Genomic DNA, 27,948 nt, shown 5'->3' on the forward strand with positions numbered 1-27,948 from the left:
ATGTTGTGTCATCTGTACTATTATTTGTCTGTTTGTCTTTTTATTTTTGGCCATGGCGTTGTCAAGTTGTTTTCGATCTATGAGTTTGACTGTCTCTCTGGTATCTTTCGTCCCTCTTTTCTAGTATCACTAAACGCATTCGCTAACAAAGTTCCTGTCTTGGGACATGCACATGAACAAGTGGTCGAGTTTAACTAGGTTTTTGCTGGGACTACTATAACACAGTATTATAGTAGTCTCAGTTTTTTTTCAGCTCACCCCTCCCACTTTTTATTTCAACAAGGGGAATAACGAGCAGTGTATAAAAGAACCTAAATAAAAGGCCTAATACAAACGTAGATAGACATGGGGTACATGTCAATGAAACAGCAAATTAAACGACAGAAATGAACAAAAGATATCTAGAGGTCAAGACACTGTCTTCATTGTTTAGGGGCCAGCTGAACATGCATTAAATATTTGCTATTGGACGTTAAGCAGACAACAATCAATCAACCTCCATCGCCTTGGCAAGGCTATCAAATCCAAAGACAATTTATAAAACAGTTTGCCGCAGAGACATACAGTATTATATACCTCTGGTATTTATGTATAAGGCGCGGCTTTAATCAAAATTATTCACGGTACTATAGAAAAATGTCCTGGACCTCCACAACTCAATTTCAGGACAGTCAGGAAATCGATACGTGGAGGTTCTGGTCATGAATATTTCGGTATATTATGAATCGAATATTGCGGGGGTCCTAAAATATTTCACTCGGATTATCGGCCTGAAATCGAATTAAGTAGAGTGACACCTCCTTGATCCTCCTTAAATACAATACTTTATAACTATAAATCCGCGTCTTATCTACGTCTCTGTTTGCATCCAGAATTTAAATATTTAAAAAATGTGTATTCAGCAGAGACACATTCATATGTCTTTATATCTGGACTATTATACTAGTCCCAGTTTATATTCAGTATATAAATAAAAAAAAAATATGCGGATGCATTTGAAATGCAACTTTTTATTGGCAAAGGAAAAATTACAATATGGAAAAAGAGAAATTAATATGTATTTAAAAATGTTGTCAATTTAACAGCGATATAAGAAAAGGCCCGTTTGAGAAAAAGAGTTAGAATACATTGAATATTCTCTTTTTACCACAAATACGGTAACAACCCATAATGTTATGAGATCATCCAGACGAACTATTTTGATATATTGATGCGCGCATAAACAAACTTACCTGTAAAGTGCATAAAATATTTCGACACAAATATCCATCATAAAAAAACTGATTAAATATGCATTTCTACACAGATTATAATGAAACTAAAGATTTTTTATAGTTGATTAAAAAAAAACCATCGAAATATCAAATTACAACAAACGCCGATCACGCACTATATTTCATTCAATCGGAAATTACAGAGTCGGTTCCCGCAAATCTTCAGCAGCCAAAAGCCGGTTGTGTTTACCTTGCTCTTGAGTATATTGAAAGGGATTTAAATTTAGCTAGAAGGGGACTTAGAAAGATTATTCAGGTAATGTATATTGTCTTCTGTCAAATGAATTTTGCATAGTAGCTTGAATATGAAACTTGCAGTAGTGGGAAAACCGGTGCCAATTTTCAACATGGCGGTGATGTATCGATGAAAAATGATAAACATGTTGACCCGAATAGTAGATCTATTTGATCAGTTTTTCAGGGAGCAACTATAGTGTCCATATATTCAATCTCTATACCGTATAGTAATTAAATGTGCATTTGCGTTTAATTAACGAAATCAACAAGTTGCATTCCGATACCTCCATCGCATCACAGTATGCAAGATGTTGAATCAGCCTCACAGTCAATGATTTAGTGGATGAAAGCTTCTGAATAGATAAAGTGTTAATCATAAATTTGAAACAGTCATTGTTACTAGTATTGGTGAGTGATCATATGCTAAAGGACTAAAAATATTTCGTGTTGTGATGTTTTTATTTATTTCAACATCTGCATCTGTGTTATGATAGTTGAAGAACTTCAGGATAGCACAAATTTATCTTTTGGATTGCATTAACTCTGGATATCTTATCAGCTACATATATCATCAAACTTGTGAGTGAAACTACACTATCAAATTTGCATATCTTGAATGCATCTAGACCAAATTAGTTTATTTCATTTATTTTATTGTAATCTTGACCATATATTATAATAATTTACATACGTTTAACATTGTTTAATAGTAATGTAAAATACCATTTAAATTATTGTAAGTTTGTGGGTTGAACTTTAGAAAATCAATCAGCATTTTGTTTACCTACTTGTACAAAGTTTTAGAAGGACCTGCACAAATTGAAATAAGAAACCATGTTAAAATATGATTGAAAATGATTTGAACTCTGAGAAGATACTGATCAGTTACAGTAGATTGTAACCTTAGTAAACATGGTAAAATGTTAGAATGGAGTTATAATTAGTCATGGTGAACTTTTAGCCCAGAGAACTGAGCCTTCCAATTTAAGAGAAGGGAGAATTGTGTATTCAAGACCTTAGTGTGTGGAAACAACTCAACTAATTTAGAACAACTTACATTTTAACCTGTACATATATATACAGACTTCATTTTAACTGTACATAGTACCTACAGGTCATACATGTATAAGGGAGATTCTAAGGGCCTTCCATTTTTTGGCAGTCCAGGTTGGACCATAAGTTTGTAGGTCATTATTTACAAATGAAGGTCCCAAAAATCAGATGGATAAAAAATTATTGAAAAGGGTCTTACTTAGATGATCAGAACTGAAAGAGAAAACAAGACAATTTCAGTGGAAAATAAGGAGTAAAACAAAAATCACAAAAAGCTGGCTAGGATTGATGGTTGATACATTTTGTACATGTATCAGGTCAGTCTGGTTGAAATGCAGAACCTGTGTCCACACTTCTCTTGTGAGAAGATCTGACTTCTCTGTTCTAGTTTCTGTTTCGATAATTATTATGTCAACCATTGCATTTTTTCTTCCAAATTTTGTTAAGGTATGTATATAACAAACTGGGTGTTTCCAAAAATTCCTGACATTGAACAAAAAATAGAACTGAGAGAGTTGTCAGATTTTCAATCTGATTAGTATCAGGGGCTCTGGTATTTTTAATAGTACATGTGCATTGTACATGTAATTTACGTCACAGTAATATCAGTTGATCATTGTTGTTTGTTTTCTTCAGCATCTGACAGTATAGTATAACAATAAGAATTAATAAGTACTGACAATAGCATGCTTATCAAGTATTACATGTATTTATTTAAATCCAACTCTACAACAACACGCTAACATTAAAATATTGAGAGTGGCAGTTGTTTTTCGATTGTTTTTTTTTTTTTGTTAAATAAACTGATCCCCAAAAATAATAGAAATCTTAATCTTGAACAAATTTTTATACAGTGATTCTAAAAGTTGAACAATACTTTGTGTAAAATTGTGCATTGTATGTGTGTCTACATTAAATTGCTTAAAATTTCATCACCTGAAGTGAACCGATGAAGTATTTTTGGTCTGCATATATTTATAATAATAAACTAATCAAGGCTGCACAAAAAACTTTCTACAAGTCTAAAACAAAAATTTGGTGCTAAATTTCAATGTATGTTTAATGGCTTGTTACATGTATAATGACTCCTCTATAAGAAACGTGTTACTGACTCGACCATAAGTTCACTGTCATTGACTAGTCAGTTTTGGTTGATCTGAAGGCTTACCATGACGCTGCTACTATTGTTGTCATTTGTATGTACATGTATATGATGTAGCTTTGGTTTTGTCAGATGCTACCTTAAAGCAATTCTTTTAGAATCAAGTGCTTGACTTTCTTTTTTGTTCTTGGTTAATAAGATTTGCATAACCATCCATTATTAAACGATAATACAAGAAATTATTTTGAAATGAGCTGCCTGTTCATCTGGTATAAATTTAATGAAGAATATTCATGCAAGTTTCTTTAAAAATTGGACTTGCATGTAATATTTAATATTTAATATGGAAATTTCTTTAAGAGGAAATTGAATTACAATCAAACATGTAATGGGTTACTTAATTTAGTACTTTATCAGTAGATTTCCTGAAGTACTAGACATTTCCTGTGATGTAGTGTTCATAATTAGCTCCCTATAACTTTGATCTAAAGATTAAAGGCCAAACCATTGCATAATGAATTAATGTGTCACTACAAAGTATAAAGAATAAAATTTTGATAAAAAAGTTCCTGTTTCCATTATACACATATTTCTGCCTTTTTCTGGCCTCTCTCTCTCTCTCTCTCTCTCTCTCTCTCTCTCTCTCTCTCTCTCTCTCTCTCTCTCTATATATATGTCATCATATCCTAGATTTTGTTTAAATTTTGTTCACTTGCATAGGATCAAGATGGGATGGTTATAACCAGGTACTTTTACCTGTCCATGAACATATACAAAAAAACTTCATCATGGTACACTGTTGTGATATTTAAAGATTATATTATGGTCCTACAGTCATTTAGTTGCATATTACTGAAAATTATCTCCTGAACAAGTTAAGATACCAAATGACTTTACATATTTTGAAACCTTTTCATTTGCATGTATGTTTTAAATTAATTGAATAGACGTACATGTGTGTGTTGCTGATTGTACAACCATGAGTTGGGTCCTTTGACTCCTTTCCAACTGATTTTAACTGTTTGTTCTTATATTCTGCTGGGGGGCAGGCCACAGTGGCTGAGTGGTCTAATCAGTTCCATCTACTGTATCACTACATGTAGTTCATGGATCATCAACACTGATTTTGTGAGTGAAAACTGCACATGACAGGTGCGTTCTAAATTCAATCTAAATTGACTAGCAACACCAGTTTTCCTGTCAAAGGTTTGTGGTTCTTTCTGGGCTATATGTGTCCTTCACCAATGATGTATATAGTCAATAGTGCTGAAAGTGGTGTTAAAACACTAACAATCAATCATATATTCTGCTGTTTCACCATTGTCACGGGTTGAGGGAAGAGTTGTGCATCCTCAAACATGTTTATCCCTGTTACTGTCTTTATGTGCCTTTCCCAAGTCTGGAGCCTGTTATTTAGTGGTTGTCGTTAGTTGCTGTCTCTCATATTTGATTTTACATGTACATGTAGTGTAAATAAGCCTGTTGGTTTTCTCTTTTTAATTATTTCACACTTTGTCATACCAGGGGCTTTTATAGCTTATTGTACAGTATTGGTTTTACTCATTGTTGAAGGATGTATATGTATGGTACCATATAGTTTTTTATGCTGGTCCTTTGGTAGATAGCTGTCTCATTGGCAAAAATACCAAATCTTATTATTATATTGTAAATCAAAGGAATATCCTGCACTGGGAACATATACATGTACATGCCACAACAACAGAACAAATTTAAAATAGTCAGCTACTCTGGTGAAAAATTTTGAAGTCCTTTATATTAATACAGATACTTAAACACAGGACTAGCAGACTGTTTACTTTTATCCCTTAACATGTATATCAATGTAATATTACAGCTGGGTATATTTGATATATATATTCTAAGATACATATATGATAATAAGTTTCAATAAAGTTGTACTACACAAAAACAAAATGCATATGTGTAAATAAATGTTTGTGTACACATATGTTTCAATTTCAATTTTGTGATTTCTATCAACAAAGTATTATTTTGGTATAATATTAAATGGTTCATTTAACAACAAAGTCTCAGTTACATACTAATTTGAACTGCGAATAAAAGGTTCTGACTAAGATCTAGATATACTGATCATTCAATATTTTGGCATATTTGACATTTTAAATTGTTTAAAAATTGATGTGTTTAGGACACATAAAGTGTAATTTAAAATTTTATTCAATTGTTAGGAGATTGTAAAGGATTTGAGTGAAGCAGGTAGGACACCTCCATTTAGTTGCATAAACTAAACAATTTCAAAGAAATACATCTGATTTAGTCTTAAAAATATAATTGTAATTTCAGGGAGTTGTGGCACCTTAAGCCACCAGCATGACTGAAATTGAGTCCTACCAGAATAACACTGGTGTACGGTGGGACCCAGGCCAGATAGAGGATGACTTTGATGCTGCAAGTAATTCAGCAAAGTTGTTTGAGAGGTCCAGAATTAAAGCTCTAGCAGGTAACCCATTAATTATGATAAACTTATAAATGTAATTCAAGAGATTTGTAACTATAGCTATTATGTATGAGTTGTGGTATTTTTTTAATACATAAAGTGCAAGTAATTATTTTTAAGTAATGTAAAATTTTTCAAATAAACTTTTGGAAAGATTATATGAATGTAGTGGATAGGTGCACTTAAAACAATAACATATGTATTAACATTGAATATTGTGTACACTCCATTGACTGTAATTATGGTCTTCATAGAAAAAATATCTCATTCATAAATTTAAAAGACCATTTACGATAACATTTACAAACAGGTAGTACTGATTACACTGTTGTATTTATAGTTATCGACAAAGGTGACTTTACAGGTGTTCCTCCATGCATAAAGGCTTGTGTTGTCAACTTATTTTCTGCAAGTCAAATGTCATTGTGTCTGTAAAAGGAAAATTTGACCTTCAAAAACAAGTTTTTTTTAATGAAATTGTACTGAAATGTCTGACTTTAGTTTACAATTTCAAAATTTTTTTTGTAAATGTAGGTTTCCCTTGAATAAATTGACTCCAGAAGGGATGAAAATAATATTTTGTTTTGTTTTTTATTGATCATCGAAAAAACTATTTTAAAATTTTATACTGAAGGTTTTCATTTTAACTTTAATACTTATTTACCTGATGTTATAATTTAACTAGTTAATGGGCCATTGCCTCTCTTTCAGGTTTCATATTTCTCACTAATTACATGTACATATTGTAATAAACATAAAGCTCTCAAAATTTTCATTTGACATCTTAGACTCTTAATTTGTAGCAAATACTTGCTTCTTGAAATATTAAAAGGTTAAATTGATGTACAGTATATATATATATATATATCAATGCAAATCTTAAAAAGTCTTTGTTTAGTTTCTATACCTTTTGAATAAAACCTTTTCATTTCTTTATGTAAGTTCAGAGAAATATTTAACATTACAACACATTTTGCTTTCATCTTTGTTGAAAGATCTCTGTGCAGTGATTCATATTATGATATAGATGTTGTGTACAAGATGTAAGTTTGTACAAATTATAATTTGTACAGGGTTTTTGTACAAGTTATAAGTTTTTTGACACATACCTTCTTGCGCCAGGTGATAAAGGTATATCTTTTAAAATGTATCAGTTTAATGTTTTAAATTCAAATTTATATACTTCAACCTAACATTTAGTGCTATTCTCCTTGTCCTCAAACTGGAAATAAAGACACCTGAATTGTTTAAATTCTAATTTTTATTTTTCTCCTTATACTTAAATCATATCCATAAAAAGTCTTTTTGTGTTCTTATAAGGTTTTTTGTATCAATGCTCAGTATTAGACTGTATCATGTAGTTGTGAAAATATGACAGAATTATACGAAACAAAAGACTGTGTGCTTGCATCATCCATTTGTGTTAAGCGGTTCATAAAACACTGATAACTTGTACAAAAAATCTGTACAAATTATAATTTATACATCATTACAACTTGTACACAACATATATATAATATATATTAGATACTTTGTCAATACTTTTATATTTAAAGATGGTACCCAGTACTTAAAACCCTTCTAAACTTTTGATAAGTAGCACCTAAATTAAAGAAATTTTTATCAAAGAGAAAGTACCGTCTACAAATTTGAAAGTTACCAGCCCACACAAAAGATAATGAAACCCCTACATTGTGCATGTAGAAGTCCTAAATGTCACAGGATGTACTGTGTTGTAGACCTGACTGCTTCTTCAAATGACAGAACCATTAAAAACAGATCAAATACATTTTGTCTATTCTCATGCCCTTCCAAAACTGGTCAGTGACAACGTCACTTATTGACATGCATATATGTACATGTACATCCATAACTGTGTACATTTTATTCGTATGAAATTTATTTGTGTATCTACAGTAATAGGAAATGACTTGAGGAAAGTACTTGTATAATAATTTCCTTTTCCCACTGTCTAGGAGTTGTCCCTGATTTATCTTAAGTAACTACTCTTGAAAATTTGTAAATAGTACGTTAATGTTCGAAGATTCTATGGAGACATACAAATGTCAGGTCAAATTATATCTGGGTTCCAGGAAAAGGAATATATAAGCAAGATCCGTCAATTATCAGGTAAATGTACATGTACACTTGTGTTAACAGATTTTCCAAGTCTTCCAGATTTTGGTAAGCAAGAAGTCAAGTATACAGTTATTCATCAACTGTATTCTTCATCAGAGGTTAAAGATTTTTTTTCTTCTCTATTGGACACTAGGTCAAGGTGTTCAAGAAGGTCTTTCAAGTTGTTTGTGTTGTTAGATTATGTCTCATTGAGGTTTACCCCACATATCTTTTAAGTTATATGTAAATTTTATCAGAATTACATTTAAGCATGATTGGTTAATGCCTTTGTTTCAGAAATGCCCTCAAAATAATGAACTCTGTTAGACACCGATTCTAGTTGAGCTCTAATTTTTCAGCAATCCTGCAAGAAATGTGTTTTAGGGTCGGCATATTTTATTTGCTTTGTCATTCATGCTAGATCTACAATTGTTAGACAGTCAATGTGACTTCTTACTTTGATATTTTGTGTTCACTCCGTTATACCCATTTTCAGTGAATTTAAACATAACTGAGGAACAGTTTCACATTTTTCATTTGAATTTGAAATTAAGAAAAACAATTTGTGTTTAGATGAGAGAGAATCTGTACAGAAGAAAACTTTCACAAAATGGGTAAATTCACACCTGATCAGAACAGGCTGCAGGATAGCAGATCTGTACATAGACTTGAGAGATGGAAAGATGCTGATGAAATTGCTGGAAGTACTGTCTGGAGAAAGACTGGTAAGTTGTTATAGTCTACTGGTATTATGTACTAGTCAGTAGATATAAGATAATGTAATACTAGATACAGTTAAAGGTTTTTCCTTGCTCAAATGTCCATACAACAGAAAAATATTTCTTTTTTTTTAATAAGCACAGAACTTTCATTGGATTATTCACTTTCTTTTATTGAACTATGAGCCTTTCCTTGTTGAAATGTCCACACAATAGTAAAATAAAATATTTTTTATTAACAGATTTAACACATAACTTTCATTAGATAATTCACATTTTCTTGATAAAATTTGGAATAAATTGAATTTTGCTTTTAATTTTTAACTTTTTTCAGCCAAAACAAACCAAGGGAAAGATGAGAATTCATTGTTTAGAAAATGTGGACAAAGCACTACAGTTTCTGTATGAACAGAAAGTTCACTTGGAAAATTTAGGTGCTCATGACATTGTAGATGGAAGTTCTAGATTAACTCTAGGTTTGATATGGACCATAATTCTTAGATTCCAGGTATGTACTTATATAGACATGCAACTAAAGAGAATAATGGTGTCAACACCAGTTTTCGAATGAAAGCTAGACAGTTTAATCTGTGGGGAACAGATGCTTGATAACTGACTAGTAGAACAGTGCATGTTATTTGTTGATGCATGATAATTTTATACCTCTAAAATATTTTCATTGAACAAGGGTACCAAAGTCCTTATTCAAATTTAAGCGTTTCATTGCTTGTTTAATATATTATATGATCAAGGTTAAAACTAAAGCTGAATTTTTTAAATACGATTTTTATATGTGCATTTTACAGAGAACAATAAATTTTTAGTCACAGATCCTTTTCAGTCTACAATTGGTCAAATTATTTAAATGAAATCCAGTCATTCATACCTTTATGAATTTTCTGTGCTGACTTTGGAATATATTGTGTTTTAGATCCAAGACATCACAGTAGAAGATGCTGGAGATACTAGTGAGACAAGGTCAGCTAAAGATGCCTTATTACTGTGGTGTCAAATGAAAACTGCAGGATATCCCAATGTTAATGTCAGAAACTTCACAACAAGCTGGAGGGATGGTTTGGCATTCAATGCTATAATCCACAAACACAGGTAAACTTGATTTCTATATAATATTATAAATTCTTTCTCTGAATGTTAATATGGTAAGGACAAACTTAATGACAGTTCCCATTTGCAGTCCATATTGGAACGGCTAAACAGATCTGATTCAACATATGCCCTTTATTTCCATTGGCAATCATATGAACATGTCTGCCCATCTTTCCAGAACTTTATTGTCACAAGTATGAGTTTTCTTCAAAACATGGTAGTAAATTACTCTGGTGCTACTTGTATATCATTTTAAATATTTTGATTATAAACCATTAATCATTTGGTCCAGATGTAACGCAATGTCTGTCATTTTTAAAAAGTTTCCAATCATGGATGATTTTGGAAGTGGATTTACAAAAGTAACCAATATTGTTTCTTGTCATCAATTTAGTACCTTCATTTTTATCAGATCTTCAAATGTGTATGAAGGTTTTCATTCATCAAACTTGGAACGAGTCCAATAATAAGAAAAATCTGAAATGGAAAGCATTTTTTTTAGGGTGGGAATATACATTCTTGTTGTTGGGGTGGGGTCAACAATTTTTCATCAGATCCTCCTCAAATTTGGATTAGGTTTCCACTTATCACGACCTTGAGTGAGTTTGATAATGAAAAAATCTTAAATTGGGGACTTATTTGTTAGGGAGAGGGACTTTTAAATATCCAATTTATGTTGGCTAGGGTATGTAAGCTTGCTCACTAAAAGACATAAATGACAGTACATGATTAATGGGATCTTCAAGTTCGAGATGACTGGCACTTGGAATCATTAAGAAATAAATTACCACTAAAACAACCTGAAATACTGAAATGAGCTCACAAATAATATTTATACTTTATTACCAGTTTAAATAAATGTGACAGTGTCCATATTTTGCTTGTGATGTGCTTCATGTCATTTGGGATCAAAAATTAAAAAAGAGGGTTCATTGGGAGTAGCAGATAAAGGATAACTACCCTTTTTGAAGTAATGGCCAAGTCCATGCTAACTATACAATAATTGTAGTAATCTACTCTAGGGCCGTTTAACATCATGTAAATGTGATGCAATCGAAAATGAATTTTGTTAAGATTGTGATATAATTTCTAGAAACAAGACGTTATTTCATATTTCCCTGTTTGCTAGGATGCTATATGAAATTTGTTTGATGAACACTGCTATACATTAACCAAAAAATTTATTTGGATAAGATGTGCAAAATGCCATTAGGTTCTTAATTCTCAGAAAATTTTAGATATTTAAACCTATTTGTGGTTGAAGGATCAGTGTTAAGCTTTGTGATATTCAAAAATGTTATCTTTTAACTTTTAGTTAATTAAAATATGTATGCATAGTTGATTTTAAAAATAGCTTGGAAAAACATAGTTCTTCAGTTCAGCTTAAAGTAAAACATTTGGTCTGAAATCTAGTAAATGAGAAATGTCAGGTCCCAGTTATGTAAAAAGCATTATATTACTGTATTTCCCTAGACAGTTGTAACATTGATCAATATGTTTTCCATGTATTGGATTTTTCTCTTTACTGTTAGTACAGTTGATGGGTTTTGTGATACATTTGATAGATGATAGGCTTGATCAGTGGTTTATTACACATAAAGGAAATATCAACATAGAAGTTGTTGTTGAAGAGTGTAACCTTTGTTTTATGATTAGTGTACATACTTTTATAACTGTGATCTAATTCTGTCATGGGTAATTAGTTTTCTTTGTAAACATGGACAAGAGCCAATAATTGAATTAGAAATAGCAAAATACCAATTTGAAGACTTATAGCTTCTTTTGCTTTTTCTCTGACATTTGTGGTGTAATACCACCATTGTTTTTCCCCTATTAGTCTTTGTTAAATTTACACTTTTCAAAAAATTGTGCAGAATTTATCTTTGTTTCAAATAAAGAAATACTTGGCATGAGTAAATTTTTATCCTGTCCAGTACTATAGACAAAATTTCACATAACATTTCATTGCATATAAGAAAATAACCATCACTGGAAGTTAACCTATCAAATTTTCACCCCTTTTTTATACGACTACAAAAAAAATTTTGGGGTCGTATATTGCTATCATGTCGTCTGCATCGTTGTCGTCGGAAGACATTTGGTTTCCTGACAATAACTTAAATTTAAGTGTATGGATCTCCATGAAATTTTACCAAAAGGTTCAATACCACTAAAGAAAGTTTGGGATTGTTTTTGGGGGTGATGGTTCCAACCATTTTGGAATTAGGGGCCAAAAAGGGGCCCAAAACAAGCATTTTTCTAGTTTTAGGACAATAACTTGTGTATAAGTATATTGATTGCTCTGAAATTGTACCACAAGGTTCAATACCACAAGTCGAAAGTTGGGATTTATTTTGGGGGTAATTGTCCAAACCGTTCAGGAATTAGGGGCCAAAAAGAAACAAGCATTTTTCTAGTTTTCAGACAATAACTTGTGTTTAAGTGTTTATTGATGTCTCTTAAAATGTACCACATTTTACATAAAGAAAATTTTCTTCAAATGATATTTTTTTTGGAAAGAGGGGGGGGGGGATTTATTATCCTCAAGATTTAAGAAATTAACAAATATTTATGTTTGGAAAAAGGGGGGTGTCAATTTTTTTTCTTCCAGATTTAAGAAATTGTCAATTTTCCAAAGAAAAATTGGGGTCACAATTGCTAATTCTTTGTATATAGTCTGAAAACAGATTTACTAAGGATTGTGCAACAGCACAGTGTATTGCACAAAAGTAAGAAATCTTCAATTGAATATAAATTCAAATCATATAACCAATTTTAAGTTCTTTGACTACATTTATTCTGTGTCAGAAACCTATAATGTGTCAAATATTTAATTACAATCCAAATTCTGACCTGTATCAAGCTTAAATATTGTGTCCATTTTTGCCCCAACTGTTCAGGGTTGGACCTCTGCAGTCGTATCCAGCTGCGCTTGGCGAAGCAGTTTATTTCCTGTGTACAAGCTTTAGTAACCATATAACCTCAAGTTTCCAAAATATTCTATAGAAACACCAAATTAAAAAATAATGGTGCTTTGAAACACTCAAGATATATGTTTATGACTCAGATTTTTTTTTACTGCAATGAAATGTAGGATAATTTTCCTACAATTGTCAAATTCAAGGAAAATTTTTAGACCATTTTTCATTTGCAACCGTATGTGACGTACTATGATTTGGTGGTATTACACCTTGTGTATTTTGAAATGCATTTTTAAATAGTTTTATTTCTGCTGTAAGTGAAACTAATCCTCAATGGGCTGAATATTTGAAGAATTATGAAGAAATGTTAATAAACAACTAAAGAAAATAGAAATTGATGAATTATAGAAATTGGAGAGAAGATATCAATTGGCATTGAAAAGGAGAAAACAGACTTATGTAGAAAACTAAATAATTGTCCACAAAACATCACAAGGAAAACATTACTCTTAGTATAATTAAAAATCAGGGGTGAACTCAGCTTCTCTAGAAGGGTTAATGATTCCTGCTCCACCAGTGAAACTTATAATGCTTCTAGTGTTAAATCTAGTGCTATGTCATAATTAATGATAAGTCATCGTATATAAGAGAATTGGAATATGTTGCTTCTCTAACCCTTTGACATGTAATGGTATTGGTATGTGTAAATTTTGTAACCTTGCTATTCCTTATTGACAGTGAAAAAAATTTGAAATAAAAAAATATATTCAGTTTTTATACGCCCGTTTACCGGACGTATTATGGTATACTGTTGTCCGTCCGTCCGTCGTCAACATGTCAGACATTAACTCAAAAAGCTTCGACCAATATGCATGAAACTTTGGGGAATAGTTTATATCTATTGATGTGAGCTCCCTTACGTTTTTTTATAGATTTCAGATCTTTTCCGAGTTTTGGGGTTTTATTCATTAAAAAAAGGGGGGATTTTCCAGTTTTCCGACAATAACTCAAGAATGCTTTCATCAACTTTTAAGAAATTTTGGTGAATTGTTTATATCTATTGACATGAGCTCCCTTTTGGATTTTTATAAATTTTAGATTTAACGTTTCCGAGTTACAGGGTTTTATTCATAAAAAAAGGGGGATTTTCCAGTTTTCCGTTTTCGGACAATAACTGAAAAATGCTTTCAGCAGTTCTCATGAAACTTTGGTGAATTGTTTATATCTGTTGATGTAAGCTCCCTTTAGAATTTTATAAATTTTACATTTTACATTTCTGAGTTATGGGGTTTTATTCATTAAAAAAGGGGGGATTTTCCAGTTTTTGGACAATAACTCTAAAATGCTTTCAGCAGTTCTCATGAAACTTTGCGGAATTATTTATAGCTATTGATGTAATCTGCCTATTGATTTTCATAAATTTCAAATATGACATTGAGAAGAAATTGAACTTTATTTGTTTATAGTCTGACAACAGATTTACTAAGTATTGCTCAACAGCACAGTGTATTGCACAACAGCAAGAAATTTTTAATTGAATATAAATTCAATTCATATAACCAATTTTAAGTTCTTTGACTACATTTATTCAGAAACCTATAATATGTCAAATATTTAATTACAATCCAAATTCAGACCTGTATCAAGCTTGAATATTGTGTCCTTTTTTTGCCCCAACTGTTCAGGGTTGGACCTCTGCCGGACGTATGCAGCTGCGCTCAGCGAAGCAGTTTATTTGGAAAGTAGTAAGACAAAAACATAATCAATAGAAACAATATGATATTACAAAACAACTCAGATAATTTGATAGCAACTCAAAACTGCATGAAAAATCTGCATTGAACTAAGATGCTCTGTAAGCTCAAGTAGTTCCTACTTACTAGGTCGGCCCTAAGATGCTCTGTAAGCTCCAGTAGTTCCTACTTACTAGGTCGGCCCTAAGATGCTCTGTAAGGTCCAGTAGTTCCTACTTACTAGGTCGGCCCTAAGATGCTCTGTAAGCTCCAGTAGTTCCTACTTACTAGGTTGGCCCTAAGATGCTCTGTAAGCTCAAGTAGTTCCTACTTACTAGGTCGGCCCAATTGAGAATCTGGTGATAATTATCAACAGGGATGGAGAATGGAATTATGGCTTCAACAAATTGAACACCTATGTGGTTGTAAATTTGCTTTCTTTTCAGTACATATTGTAATTTTTTCAATGCCTTTGGCTTTTTGATTTTCAGCTTCAGCTTTAGTAGTACATGTACTTCCATTTTTTCCAGCCCAGGCAAAATAAAGTTAAAATGCTTAAGGATGTTTGCTTATCTTATATTCAACTTTTCCTTAAACATGTTGAAATATTGTAACACTTTCAGCTTTTTCTCAGAAAATGTATGAACATCTATTTTGTGTAGCAACCCCTATGGTATGATAATTTTCAAGTAGTGGGTGGTTGGATGAGCTTGGTAAATGGGTACCTGTTTTGTGTAATCTTTTCTAACAGTTTTCAACTCGTAAACACTTTTTAGAATGTTGGAGATGTGCCAACATTTTGTGTGTACACATTTGAAAAAGATTTTCAGATTTTCTATATGGTAAAAAACTTTCAGCAACCCTTTGAATGAACCTAGGGTACCTTTTTTCTCCTAGTCTTGAACCCAGATTTCTGATAAAATTCTTAATGAAGGGTACTTGAATGATTCTGATATACTAGTATGGCATTTTAGATTACAAATCATAAATAGTCCGTTTGCGACTATGATCAATTATTTCATGTAACTTTGGAATATGGACAAGGGAGAACAACTATTTGTGGTTGTTAGGATACGATGCTGCTTTATATTAATTTGAGTTTTGTTGAAATGAACTTTATTATCATGATAATGGGAACAGTGTAAATGCATGTAGGATGATAGCGTGACTAAAACAATTCTTGCAAATATATCTGTATTGCAAGGTTTACTCTTTTATTATTAATGTTAGAAAACCAGTTTTATTGCTGTAAAAAAACTCAGTGCACCAGGATTAATATTAAGCTCTCCACTTACATTCCTTCCAATTTCTACCAGACAGTGGGTAAACATATTCAATATTTATAGATGTTTATAGACAAGAGGAGTTGGCTACAGCTTTAAGAGGTGAATTACAGAATGCCAAAAAGACGCTTTCAAATTATAACAGAAAAATCAATGTTCTCCTAGAACAACAGTCAGATAATAGACTAGCATACAATATTGATCATCTGGGCACATTCCCTCGCTATTTTAGTCTAGAGAGAAAATTATTGCTGACTAACTGAATTACAAATGAATTGGAGGTTGTTTACTGTATAATCCGTATGACTATGCACTAGACTTTACATAGGCGTTGCCCATTGAAGCATGAAATCGATGTGCAATATTGACCTTGAATAAAGTACATGAGTTATTATGAAATAATAATAAATAGACAGTTTAACACTGGTGAATACTTCATGTATGGGTGTGGTGTGGTGAATCGTGAAAATTTCAATTTGTGGTTGTTAGTATGCATGCTGTTGATCACTTCAATGAATGGAAATGGAAATTTGAATCTATATCCTACACAGAATAAATTATTCATTTATCACTTTATGTCTACAAAAATCATTGCATTTATATTTCTATCCGACAGTGTTTGTTTGTGTATGCAAGAGAGATAGAGTTGTAAGATACTGTGGAATCATTTAGCTATGTGGATACTTGATTTCAAGGTTTTAAATTTTTATGCCCCACCTACGATAGAAGAGGGGCATTATGTTTTTATACCCCCGCTTTAAAAAAGTGGGGGTATAATGTTTTACCTCTGTCTGTCCTTCCGTCAGTCCATCCATCCGTCCCATGAATATTTTCGTCGCATTTTTCTCAGGAACTACTTGACAAGGATTTCTGAAATTTGGATTCAGGGTTTATATAAGTAAGTTACACCGTGTGATGCGTTTTCAGATTCATCACTCAATAACTTCCTGTTTACCGAACACTTGTATTATTTTACACATGATAGCCAAGTTGAAAATTTTTGTCACATTTTTCTCAGGAACTACTTGACAAGGATTTCTGAAATTTGGTTTCAGGGTATATATAAGTAAGTTACACCGTGCGATGCGTTTTCAGATTCATCACTCAACAACTTCCTGTTTACCGAAATATTTCAGCGGGGGTATCATCAGTGAGCAGTAGCTCACAGTTTTACTTGTTCGGTCTGTGTGTTCGTTCGTCCGTCCGTTTGTCTGTTCGGCTTTAGGTTAAAGTTTTTGGTCAAGGTAGTTTTTCATGAAGTTGAAGTCCAATCAACTTGAAACTTAATACACATGTTCCCTATGATATGATCTTTTTAATTTTAATGCCAAATTAGAGTTTTGACCCCAATTTCACGGTCCACTGAACATAGAAAATGATAGTGCGAGTGGGGCATCTGTGTACTATGGACACATTCTTGTTGTATTTTGTTGAACACTAAATTGGTTGTTCACCTTTACACATTAAATCCATGAATATTAGTATCCCGTAAATAATGATGAATCCATAATAGTTAAAGGTCATTTCCTACTGGTGTTCAAGTCAGTCACCTGATAAAATACCACAAAACATTGTTTGATAAAAAGTGAATGGATGAATGCCCTGGGAGTATTTGAAGTGACAGCGTAATTGTCAGCATAACATCTTAGACATACAGTTACCTTGTTCTATAACCTTATTTTACCTATAAACAATATATGTAGGTGTTAACTTGTATTGATAGAAAGTTTTTTGTAGGAGTCCAAATAAGAATAGGTTGATATACTTAACTTTGATTTTAATGTTTCAAACATTTTGATATTTGAGATAAAAATATATCTCGAAGGTTCATTTGTTGTATTGCCTTCAAAAATTTCACATGTGCCTTTTAGTAATGGTTTGTAAGGATAATCCTGCAGCTGAAATAGACATTGTCTATTTCCCAGGTTACCATTTTTTTTCAAGGATAAAAAAAGTATTAAGAGAAAAACATTTATAAATATATCTATAGCCTAGATAACCTGTTACTGTAGAAGTAATTGTGAAGCATCTGATACTCTTGTTAAAAGTATGTAACATAACTCCACCCTTAAAACTTGTTCATAAGCCATTATATATCATACTGTGAAAATTAAGATATGAAAATATAGTAACTCCTTATATTTTGTTACAGAATGAATTATATTTAGGGTTGAACTGTAAAAATGGGCAAAAGTTTATATATCCTATCCATTAGCTAAAATAGTGCTCACATCTTATTGTTATATTAGAAATTAGGTTAAATGAGTTTTTATCTTCTTTTCTTGAAATCCACTTATGGTCTCATTCTTCTCTGATAAAGAGGTAAATCTGGAAACTATAAAGTAAACATATGCAAATCTAGCTAATAAAACAGTGATTTCCTAAGAGATTAGCCAAAGGTCAGCCCAAGTCCTGATCTTTATCATAATGATTGACTAAAAGAATGATTCATTATTCAGTATTGATAGGGTAAAGCATTACAATCTATAACTATTGATGATCCCATGTGACCTGCTGAGCTCATAGTTGGAGTTTGACAACTTATGCCATGCCCCTTTAATTAACCTTGGCATGTAGCCCATATTTCTAAAACTGAAGCCACCTGGTGGGGGATGCTACTGATAGATATCTGTGGAATGTTTCTTACTGTTTTGTAATTTTGTTTCCATGGCAACTGAATCATCCAGAGGGATGTGTCAATTACCAGAAATAGATGATTGTATCTTGTCTTGATACATGCCATCAGATTTTGTGCCAGATGTGGAGCTTTTATTTGATCTAATTATTTATCTTCCACATAACACCCTATAATAACACATAATTTTACTGATCATATAATACCATAGTTGTGGTAATAAACTTATTAAAGGATTTAACATCATTTATTCAAGGAGTATTAATAATATTAGAAATAAACCCTTGAAACTTTAATCTCTAAACCAAACATATTACATGTATCTAGTGGGTTGATAATTCACACTGTATAAATTCTTTGAATATAGTTGTGTTTAATGGACTGAGACTGACTACTGGTGCGGAAATTTGACTAGTTGATGTGTAATATCTGATTTGTTATTTTGTAAATTTAAGAATGACATTTCAGTAGTGATGTATTTCTTCGATGGAAGAATTGCATAATTGAAATGAACTTGAAAAATGGCAAATGCCCACAGTTGTCAATTTAAGTTGGTTCTTTTCAAAACATTAACTATGCTTGAAAAATTGTTGAAGGGTAGACATAAAACATGTTCATTAGATATGATTTGGTCACATATCAGTGCTAAAAATGTTTTATTGAAGTTAAAAATACATCCACTTTTGTTAAGATCTAAAACTGCACTTATAAAAAAGATTGCTTTCTATCATATATTTTTGATTTACCGATTACTAATGAATAATCTGTACTGATTTACCACTTGTATGATTTCACATATTGGCAGCTGAATCTGTTACTGACTTAGAGGAGAAATATTGATAAATAACAGTTGTGATTCATTGCTAGGTTAATACAAAAATCATGTTGCTTCATTAAGTTAATTTTAGAGAACTGAAGACAGGTTTACAAGCAAACCATTGATGATTTCCTTTGAAATAGATAAAAAAAAAAAACTACTGTTACACACTATTTCTTTGATAATTTCTTTTGGTTTGTAGATAAAATTGTATTGATAATGAGACTTAACTCTATGATATTTATGGAATGCAAACAATAAAATGTAAAAAAAAATCAGTTTTGTGGGTTTAGTTAAACTGTTTGATTTATTACAATATGTTATTTAGATTAAAGTATATTAAAAAAAACAGTGTGTGCGCATCAAGAAGAAAAAGTAGCCGTCTCCCTTTATGAGGTTGTAAAATCAATCAATGTAACAGGGAAACTATAATAATGAATGAAATAAGAATCTTGGTAAACAAATAAAATGGTTAAATGTAAACAAAAAGGAGAGAGAGGAAAAAATAAACAGAAAAAAGACTACATAATGTTAATAAATGATCAATGAATGGAAATTTTCTTTTATTTTCAGACCTGACTTAATCCAGTATGAAAAATTACAGAAATCTAATGCCTTGTACAACCTTAACAATGCTTTTGAAGTGGCTGAAGACAAACTTGGTCTTACAAGACTTCTTGACCCAGAAGGTAATTCAGAGAACACATTAGATAACACCTTCATGACAATTTTTATAAATACTTCTGGCCTGGATCCAAGATTTATAAAAATATGATAGATTGTAGTATGAGCAGATAGCACTGTTTGATTTGACTGCTGATAGTCAATGTTGAGAATTTTAGATAAGCTGTATCTATTGGAAAGGATTAGAATGGTTTAATTTTCACCTTGAAATCATTTATCTTCAAATCAAAAGATTAATATATGAATTCAATGCTCAATATTTCCACATGAGGAGATTATATACATTTTCTTTAACAATAACTTGTAACAAGTTTATATACATCATGCAACCTGGTGCAGAAATCTGTGTATGCTGAAAAAAGTATTAACAATTTTTTGCAATGCAACAGGTGTTCGGAAAATGTCCTTGTAATCAAGTTTGTCTATAAGTCTGCCCCTTTACTACACACTTTATGTTGTTACCATGTTAGCAGTGGGCAATTAAAAATTTTTTTAAAAAAGAATGCAGAACCAAGATTGTTTCTGTTTTGACTTTTAAGATTGATTGATAGATAATTGGTGTTAAATGTTACATTCAGCACACTTAGCCACTTCATGGCGGCCATGTTTGACTTGAAGAAGTTTATAATAATCACAAAACTAATATGGTACTATGCTAAAAGTGATGTTTAAACAAAATTGGGCTACCTTAACAGAAAAAAATATATATTTCATTTCATTTCAGATATCAATGTTGAATTTCCTGATGAAAAGTCTATTATTACTTATGTTGTTACATATTACCATTACTTCTCAAAGATGAAGGCTGAATCTGTTCAAGGAAAGAGAATAGGGAAGGTGTGTGTCTACAGGAAGTGCAATACTCATTATGAGATTTAATAACCACTTAAGGTCTAGTTGTGATTAAGGATGTTAAATTGAACAAAAACAATGTAGTGGAAATAAAGATAGTCCCACCCTCTCCAAAAAAAAATCCCATAAAAACACTGGTTTTTTTGCAATTAAACACATACATTACATCATATTCATAAATATTGATGATAGAAATCACTAAATAACCTACCTAGTCACTGTAACACCACAGCCAAGACAAGATCTTATACCCAAGAACAAACTGTACTATAATACTATAGACCTGTTATACTGGACAAGTAGTAACAAATCCAAGTTAGTTCTGTTGTAAAAAAGACAACCAGAAACATATAGTACAGTATCAATGATACATAAAAAAAGGGATAACAGGAATCACCAAAAATACTGCACAGTACAACAGACCAGATCAACCATCAGTACCTAACTACTCAGGGATACAACTTACAACACAATCAACCATCAGTACCTAACTCCTCAGGAATACAACTTACAACAGACCAGATCAACCATCAGTACCTAACTCCTCAGGAATACAACTTACAACACAATCAACCATCAGTACCCAACTCTTCAGAAATACATCTTACAACACATAATCAACCATCAGTACCCAACTCCTCAGGAATACATCTTACAACACATAATCAACCAACAGTACCCAACTCCTCAGGAATACAACTTACAACACATGATCAACCATCAGTACCCAACTCCTCAGGAATACAACTTACAACATGATCAACCAACAGTACCCAACTCCTCAGGAATACAACTTTCAACACATGATCAACCATCAGTACCCAACTCCTCAGGAATACAACTTACAACACATGATCAACCATCAGTACCCAACTCCTCAGGAATACAACTTTCAACACATGATCAACCATCAGTACCCAACTCCTCAGGAATACAACTTACAACACATGATCAACCATCAGTACCCAACTCCTCAGGAATACAACTTTCAACACATGATCAAGATAGCCTGACTTTGTACAGGCACAAAATGTGGTGGGGTTAAACAGTTTGAAGTAATAAAGTTAATTTGCTTAATTGTTCCTTACTAATAGAATTTACTAAAATCAACACAATTTTCAGATGGAAAAAAATATAAATCATAACACAAATTAAAATGATAAACAATATATACATTCATCACAATTCAATTTTCTATTGATACATCAAAATTTTAGAAGCATAAAACAATTATCTCAATATTTTTTACAGGTAATCGATAATGCATTGGATTCTGACAGATCTGTGCAAGAGTATGAAACTTTCACCTCTGACCTCCTTGACTGGATAGAACAGACCATTGTTATTCTAAATGACAGACAGTTTGCCAATTCTATGTATGGTGTTCAACAACAGTTGGCAGCATTTAATACCTACAGAACCAGAGAAAAACCAAAGAAGTAAGAATCATGTGAAGAAATGAAATGATATAGTAATAAGGAAATGTAACTTGTTGCTGTACACCATCTTATATCAACAGTAGAAGTAGGCCATATAGACAAATGCTTAACATACCGTTGAATAGGCAATGAAAAATTTATGAGTGGGAAAGCACAATATATAATTGATATGGAGTTACTGCTTTTTTAGCTCATCTGGCTCAAAGGCAAAAATGTTTAGAATGATGAGTGAGATCTTCCTAATATCTTTTAACATCAAAACTGTCAGATGACTTTTTATAAGACTTATTGTCCTGAAACGACTAATTTCACCATTTTTTTTTAAAATTTTTTGCCTATTATCTCGAAAATTATAACAGATGGACAGAAACTTCAAATAACAAAAATGATCAGCAAGCCATGATCTACAAGTAAGTCAACATGATCGAAATCGCTAGTCGACTCCTATTTGAAGTTATTGCCCTTAAATGATTTTTTCCCCAATTTTTGCATCTTTGCCTATCATCTTGAAAACTGGAGCCTCTAGATTGTAATCTCTGTATCTGGTGTATGATTTACTTTGTAGAAATAGTTTTGTTACTATGCTATAAAACAGATTGCAAATGTGATAATCAAGATTTGTCAATTCTATATTCATTAATTTGGTTACCTAACAACTATTTCAGCTTTAAATTTCTACAAGCAAAATTATTTCTATATTCTGTTAGGAGTGGAGATATATTGTCTTAAGATACACACCATATTGGTTCTTGTAAGCAGATTACAGGGTTGTAACTAAACAGGTTTAAGATAGTTTACAGTGAAGCAACCATGAAATTGCCAGCCTGTGTTTTTTAGCAAACCACCATAACAGAATGAAAGAATGCTTATACCTGTAGTAGCAACAACTGTGACACTTATCAAAGTTTTGTCAGTCCAGGCCAAATTTTGAGGGCTGGGATCCTTGTCCTAATGTGCATCGGTTGACTGATTTATCCCTGTCACTTTTTGTGGACTTGTGCTGTTTGGTTACTTATAAGAAAAATTTAATGCATGTTCTCATTTTGTTCTTGTAGGTTTGATGAAAAAGGAAACTTGGAAATAATGTTGTTTACTATCCAAAGTAAAATGAGAGCAAACAATCAGAAACCTTACCTTCCAAAAGAAGGTAAACTGATCTCTGATATCAACAAAGCCTGGGACCGACTAGAAAAATCAGAACATGAAAGAGAACTGGCCTTGAGAGAAGAATTGATAAGGTAAATATTTGTTTCTAAGATTTAAAATACATTAGATATAAAACAAAATATATTAGTGATTACCTTTAAATTAATGTTAGTTTATGTGGATACAACATTTCAGTTAAATGACAAGTTCTGTTAAGAAAACGCTATGAAGTCTGGTTAAGATGTGCAAATTAGAATTGTGCCTTGGATCAAGTATATCTTAGAAATAGATTACTATTAGAATTACTTTTTTTATTTACCATGAGAATTATTAGTGAAGCTTCTGAGATGATCCATAGGAAATGCATGAAGTCTTTTTGTTGAATGCAACCTTTTTATGACTTTTTAAGTACTTATCTAGAATGTTTGAATGAAATGGATTATTCTATATTCTCAGACAAGAGAAATTGGAACAGTTGGCTGCTAGATTTGATAGAAAAGCTGGTATGCGTGAAACATGGCTTAGTGAAAATCAACGTCTGGTGTCACAAGATAACTTTGGCTTTGATTTGGCTGCTGTAGAGGCTGCGACAAAGAAACATGAAGCAATAGAGACTGACATTTATGCTTATGAAGAACGTGTTCAAGCTGTTGTGTCTGTGGCTAGTGACTTACAACAAGAAACCTACCATGATATTGATAGAATAAATTCAAGGTATTTAATACATTATTAGTACATTGTACAGTATTTTAGATGACACATTTACAGTTTACTGTTCCTCAAATATCAAGTGCATACAAAATTAAATAGTAGCAGTATGGTTTTTAAGTTGCCATGAGATAGCTTTATTCTGAAAACATGACACAAGAGGTGGTCACAAAAAGAACGTTTTGGGCTTAACTATACTGCAATTTACCCAAGTTAAAAAATGGTATTTTCCGTAATTAATCACAATGTTTGAAACTTGTAAAAAAATGAATGTGTAATGAGACAATTTTATTGTGATGTCATAAGGATGGTTTGTCAGGAGTAGACAAATTTCAGGAATATTTATTACAGCAAAAGCTGTATACACAAAGCATTAGAGTTGCCCAAAATAATTTTTAGCCTGGGAATATATAAACACAAAACACACGATAGGGGTTTGTACTTCATATTATTTCTTGTAAATGTACGAGACTTAAAAGTAAAGATTTTGTGTAATTTTGGCATTAAACTGAATTAATTGACAATATATGGCTATATTACCTATGGAAAGGGAACATTTTAAACAAGTACTGCTATATTTTATTACATAGATTCAATGTTAATGCTTTGTTAAATGCATTCGATTTAAGGTCCAATTTGATCCCTTCTTGTTTGCAATTAGTTAATGTTGTGAGGGAAGTAATGGATGTTTAGATGACTATGTGAGACGCAGGATATTTGTAGACCCTCAAACTAAGAAAAATAGAATTATACCACTCAAATGCATTTAACTGAACCATTATAGTTTTTCCTTTTGTGTAAAGGGTTTTGAAAGTGCAGAAACTAATTGACTTGATTGGTTCTGTAATAGAGGGTGTATTGCTGGGATGCATATTTTGAAAAACTTCTACTGTTTTATGACCATTATTTTGCTTTTCTATTTCAGAAAGGACAATGTACTGAAATTATGGAACTACTTGATTGAACTTCTCAAAGCCAGACGTCTTCGTCTGGAACTTTCGCTTGGCATACAGAGAATCTTCCAAGAAATGTTATATATTTTGGATTGGATGGAAGAAATTAAGGCAAGGTTGTTATCTGAGGACTATGGTAAACATTTGATGGGTGTGGATGATCTGTTACAAAAACACAGTCTGATCGAAGCTGACATTCATGTCTTAGGAGAGAGAGTAAAAACAGTCAACACACAAGCTGACAGATTTGTTGATGGTGACTTCTCAGATGTTGGAGGTAAATACTTTATTGTTGTATCTTGAATATGGAAATCCATTTGTTTAATCCAAGTTGGATCCTAAAATGGACATTCAATTAAGAAGCTTGAACTTATCTCATTTCACAATTTTAAGGAGTAAGAGGAAAGAATTCAGGATGATTATTGGTTTCATAACGAGTGAGAATTGGATATCACTTTATATCAACTCGAGTTATTTAATTTCAATATTATAATAAATGAGCCTTTGGCGAGTTTATTATTACTATTTGAATTAAATAACGAGAGTTGATATCAAGCGATATCCAATTCTCACAAGTTGTTAAACCTATTTCTCTTATGGTCAACACTTTCATTGTGTTGAATTAAAAACCCGCGAATCGTTGGTCTAGTCTTTTGCACATACCAGTATGACGTCATGTCCTTTTACGATGTCAAACTTTAACATCAGACATTTTAAAACTTTTTGTACACTTCAGAATGTAATAAAATATGACAAAATGAAGATTGTCAGTTGAAAAGTGTGAGTGTTTTGTATATTATTGAAGAAAGCACATATGTCTGTTTCCACGGACGAATTGTACATCGTCTTTACCTTTGAAAGTTATCAATAACCTAACAAATAGCCAACGGAAATGTCGTAATATCGTCTCATGATGTCGAATAAGCCAATCAAATTAACGCATATTTTCATATCACTTTTTTGTAAATTGTAATACGAGAAATATCTCTTCATGCAAGAAATAAATAACAGGCCACAACCATAAGATAATGTTCCACATCATACTAGCATGTTTGTAAAAAAAAAAAAAGTTTTAATATTCTACACATTTGATGATTTTACAACTGAACCAATATAGCAATATAGCTAAAAAAAAAAAATACAGAGGTCATAATGTATATTTCTTGGAATTTCAATGCTAGGTTTATATAATATCTATTTGCTTTATTCTTTTATATCATCAAAATTGTTTAGACAAATGAAACTAAAAACAAATTTTTTGACAGGCTATCGTCCCTGTGAACAGGAAGTAATTAAGGAACGTATGAACACCTTAGACACTGCATATGATGAATTGATAGCCTTAGCTGCTGAACGTAGAGCTCGCCTGGAGGAATCAAGAAGATTATGGCAATTTTATTGGGATATGGAAGATGAAGAGGGATGGATCAGAGAAAAGGAACATCTTATGTCATCACCTGATTTGGGTCATGACCTCACCAGTGTTCATCTTCTTCTCAATAAACATAAGGTATTGATAAGTTCAACTTTCAAATCAAAAAGGAAAATATTAAAGGTTATGGACACATTTTATTCAACAGGAATGTAATTGATTTTTTTTCTCTAAGAGATGCATGTTAAACAGTAACTATCAATAAAATTTGATTGTTAAGATAGAAAATTGTTTTGATGTTATATATTTCAAAAAATATTTAAATTTTGTTGTTAAATTTCAGGCCCTGGAAGATGAGATGACTGCCAGACATACCCACTTGGAATCTGTCTTACAAATTGGCAACGATCTCATCAATGCGGGAAATTTCGGAGCTGATAAGATTCAGCAGCGTATAGATGAGATCAACCAACAGTGGGATAGTCTGATGGATCTAGCTGCATTCCGAAAGAAGAGGCTTCATGAGGCTGTCGACTTCTACCAGGTAGGTAACAATAGGTCAGATTTTAAGGAATTTGCAAGTTCAATTAGAACTGGAAGTACACATTTAAACACATAGACATTAATATTTACAAAATATATGACCATTTATTGATTGAAAACTTTTTGCAAGAATGAAATAATTCTTGGTCACAGATTAGGTTCACAAGGTCAGCGTAATTCTTGGTCACAGATTAGGTTCACAAGGTCAGGAGTGATGTAATTCATAAAAAAAATAAACAAAGACATATTTCAGATTTGATTTGCAATAAACCATTGAGATCCAATTATAGAAGTCATCTCATTTTCATGACAAATTAAGGTTTAGGTTAAGGACTGACTGCATTGCATTCAATTTGATAAAAATGCTATCTAAATTACATCCCCCCATCCCCGCCAAATCATTTGGTACTCAGTTTGATTTTTTAAATCCTGAAATCTTTAAATTTTTTTCTAGTTCTTCGCTGATGCAGATGATGTTGATGCCTGGATGATGGATACACTAAGATTGGTATCCAGTGAAGATGTTGGCAAGGATGAAGCCAGTGTTCAGTCATTGCTGAAGAAACATAAGGTAATGTTATTACCAAAGTATTTAATTAAATTTACATATACATTGGTACAAGATTCAGAACATTACATTCTCACCATGTCAAATAGAAGTGAACTAGCCAGTTACTCATCTAAGATGAAAAAGTAAAATGTTTTAATTATGTTTTATGTTTTGTACTACCTTATTCTTGTCTGAATTACAGGAGTCATGAATATAAATGAAA

At 31.9% G+C, this 27,948-nt stretch overlaps 1 protein-coding gene across 13 annotated transcripts in view; it reads left to right on the top strand.

Moving 5' to 3' along the window:
- Window positions 1–1,368: 1,368 nt before the first annotated feature.
- The window catches only part of LOC127738350 (spectrin beta chain-like), a 55,398-nt gene continuing 28,818 nt past the window's right edge, over window positions 1,369–27,948 (top strand). For 12 of the 13 annotated variants that reach the window (XM_052249537.1, XM_052249541.1, XM_052249542.1 and 9 more), the window contains exons 1-14: window positions 1,369–1,530; window positions 5,992–6,148; window positions 8,837–8,988; window positions 9,317–9,490; window positions 9,914–10,089; window positions 20,052–20,167; window positions 20,887–20,999; window positions 22,266–22,453; window positions 23,509–23,691; window positions 24,056–24,313; window positions 25,233–25,537; window positions 26,526–26,770; window positions 26,976–27,176; window positions 27,630–27,746. In XM_052249537.1, the coding sequence (XP_052105497.1) occupies window positions 6,019–6,148; window positions 8,837–8,988; window positions 9,317–9,490; window positions 9,914–10,089; window positions 20,052–20,167; window positions 20,887–20,999; window positions 22,266–22,453; window positions 23,509–23,691; window positions 24,056–24,313; window positions 25,233–25,537; window positions 26,526–26,770; window positions 26,976–27,176; window positions 27,630–27,746 (2,358 nt within the window). In that variant the 5' untranslated portion in view covers window positions 1,369–1,530; window positions 5,992–6,018. Of the gene's footprint in view, window positions 1,531–1,621; window positions 1,920–5,991; window positions 6,149–8,836; window positions 8,989–9,316; window positions 9,491–9,913; window positions 10,090–20,051; window positions 20,168–20,886; window positions 21,000–22,265; window positions 22,454–23,508; window positions 23,692–24,055; window positions 24,314–25,232; window positions 25,538–26,525; window positions 26,771–26,975; window positions 27,177–27,629; window positions 27,747–27,948 lie in introns of those variants that run through there. The other variant, XM_052249538.1, reaches the window with a different exon arrangement.

Source organism: Mytilus californianus, unplaced genomic scaffold, assembly GCF_021869535.1.
Source record: "Mytilus californianus isolate M0D057914Y unplaced genomic scaffold, xbMytCali1.0.p SCAF_4, whole genome shotgun sequence".
Lineage (NCBI taxonomy): Eukaryota > Metazoa > Mollusca > Bivalvia > Mytilida > Mytilidae > Mytilus > Mytilus californianus.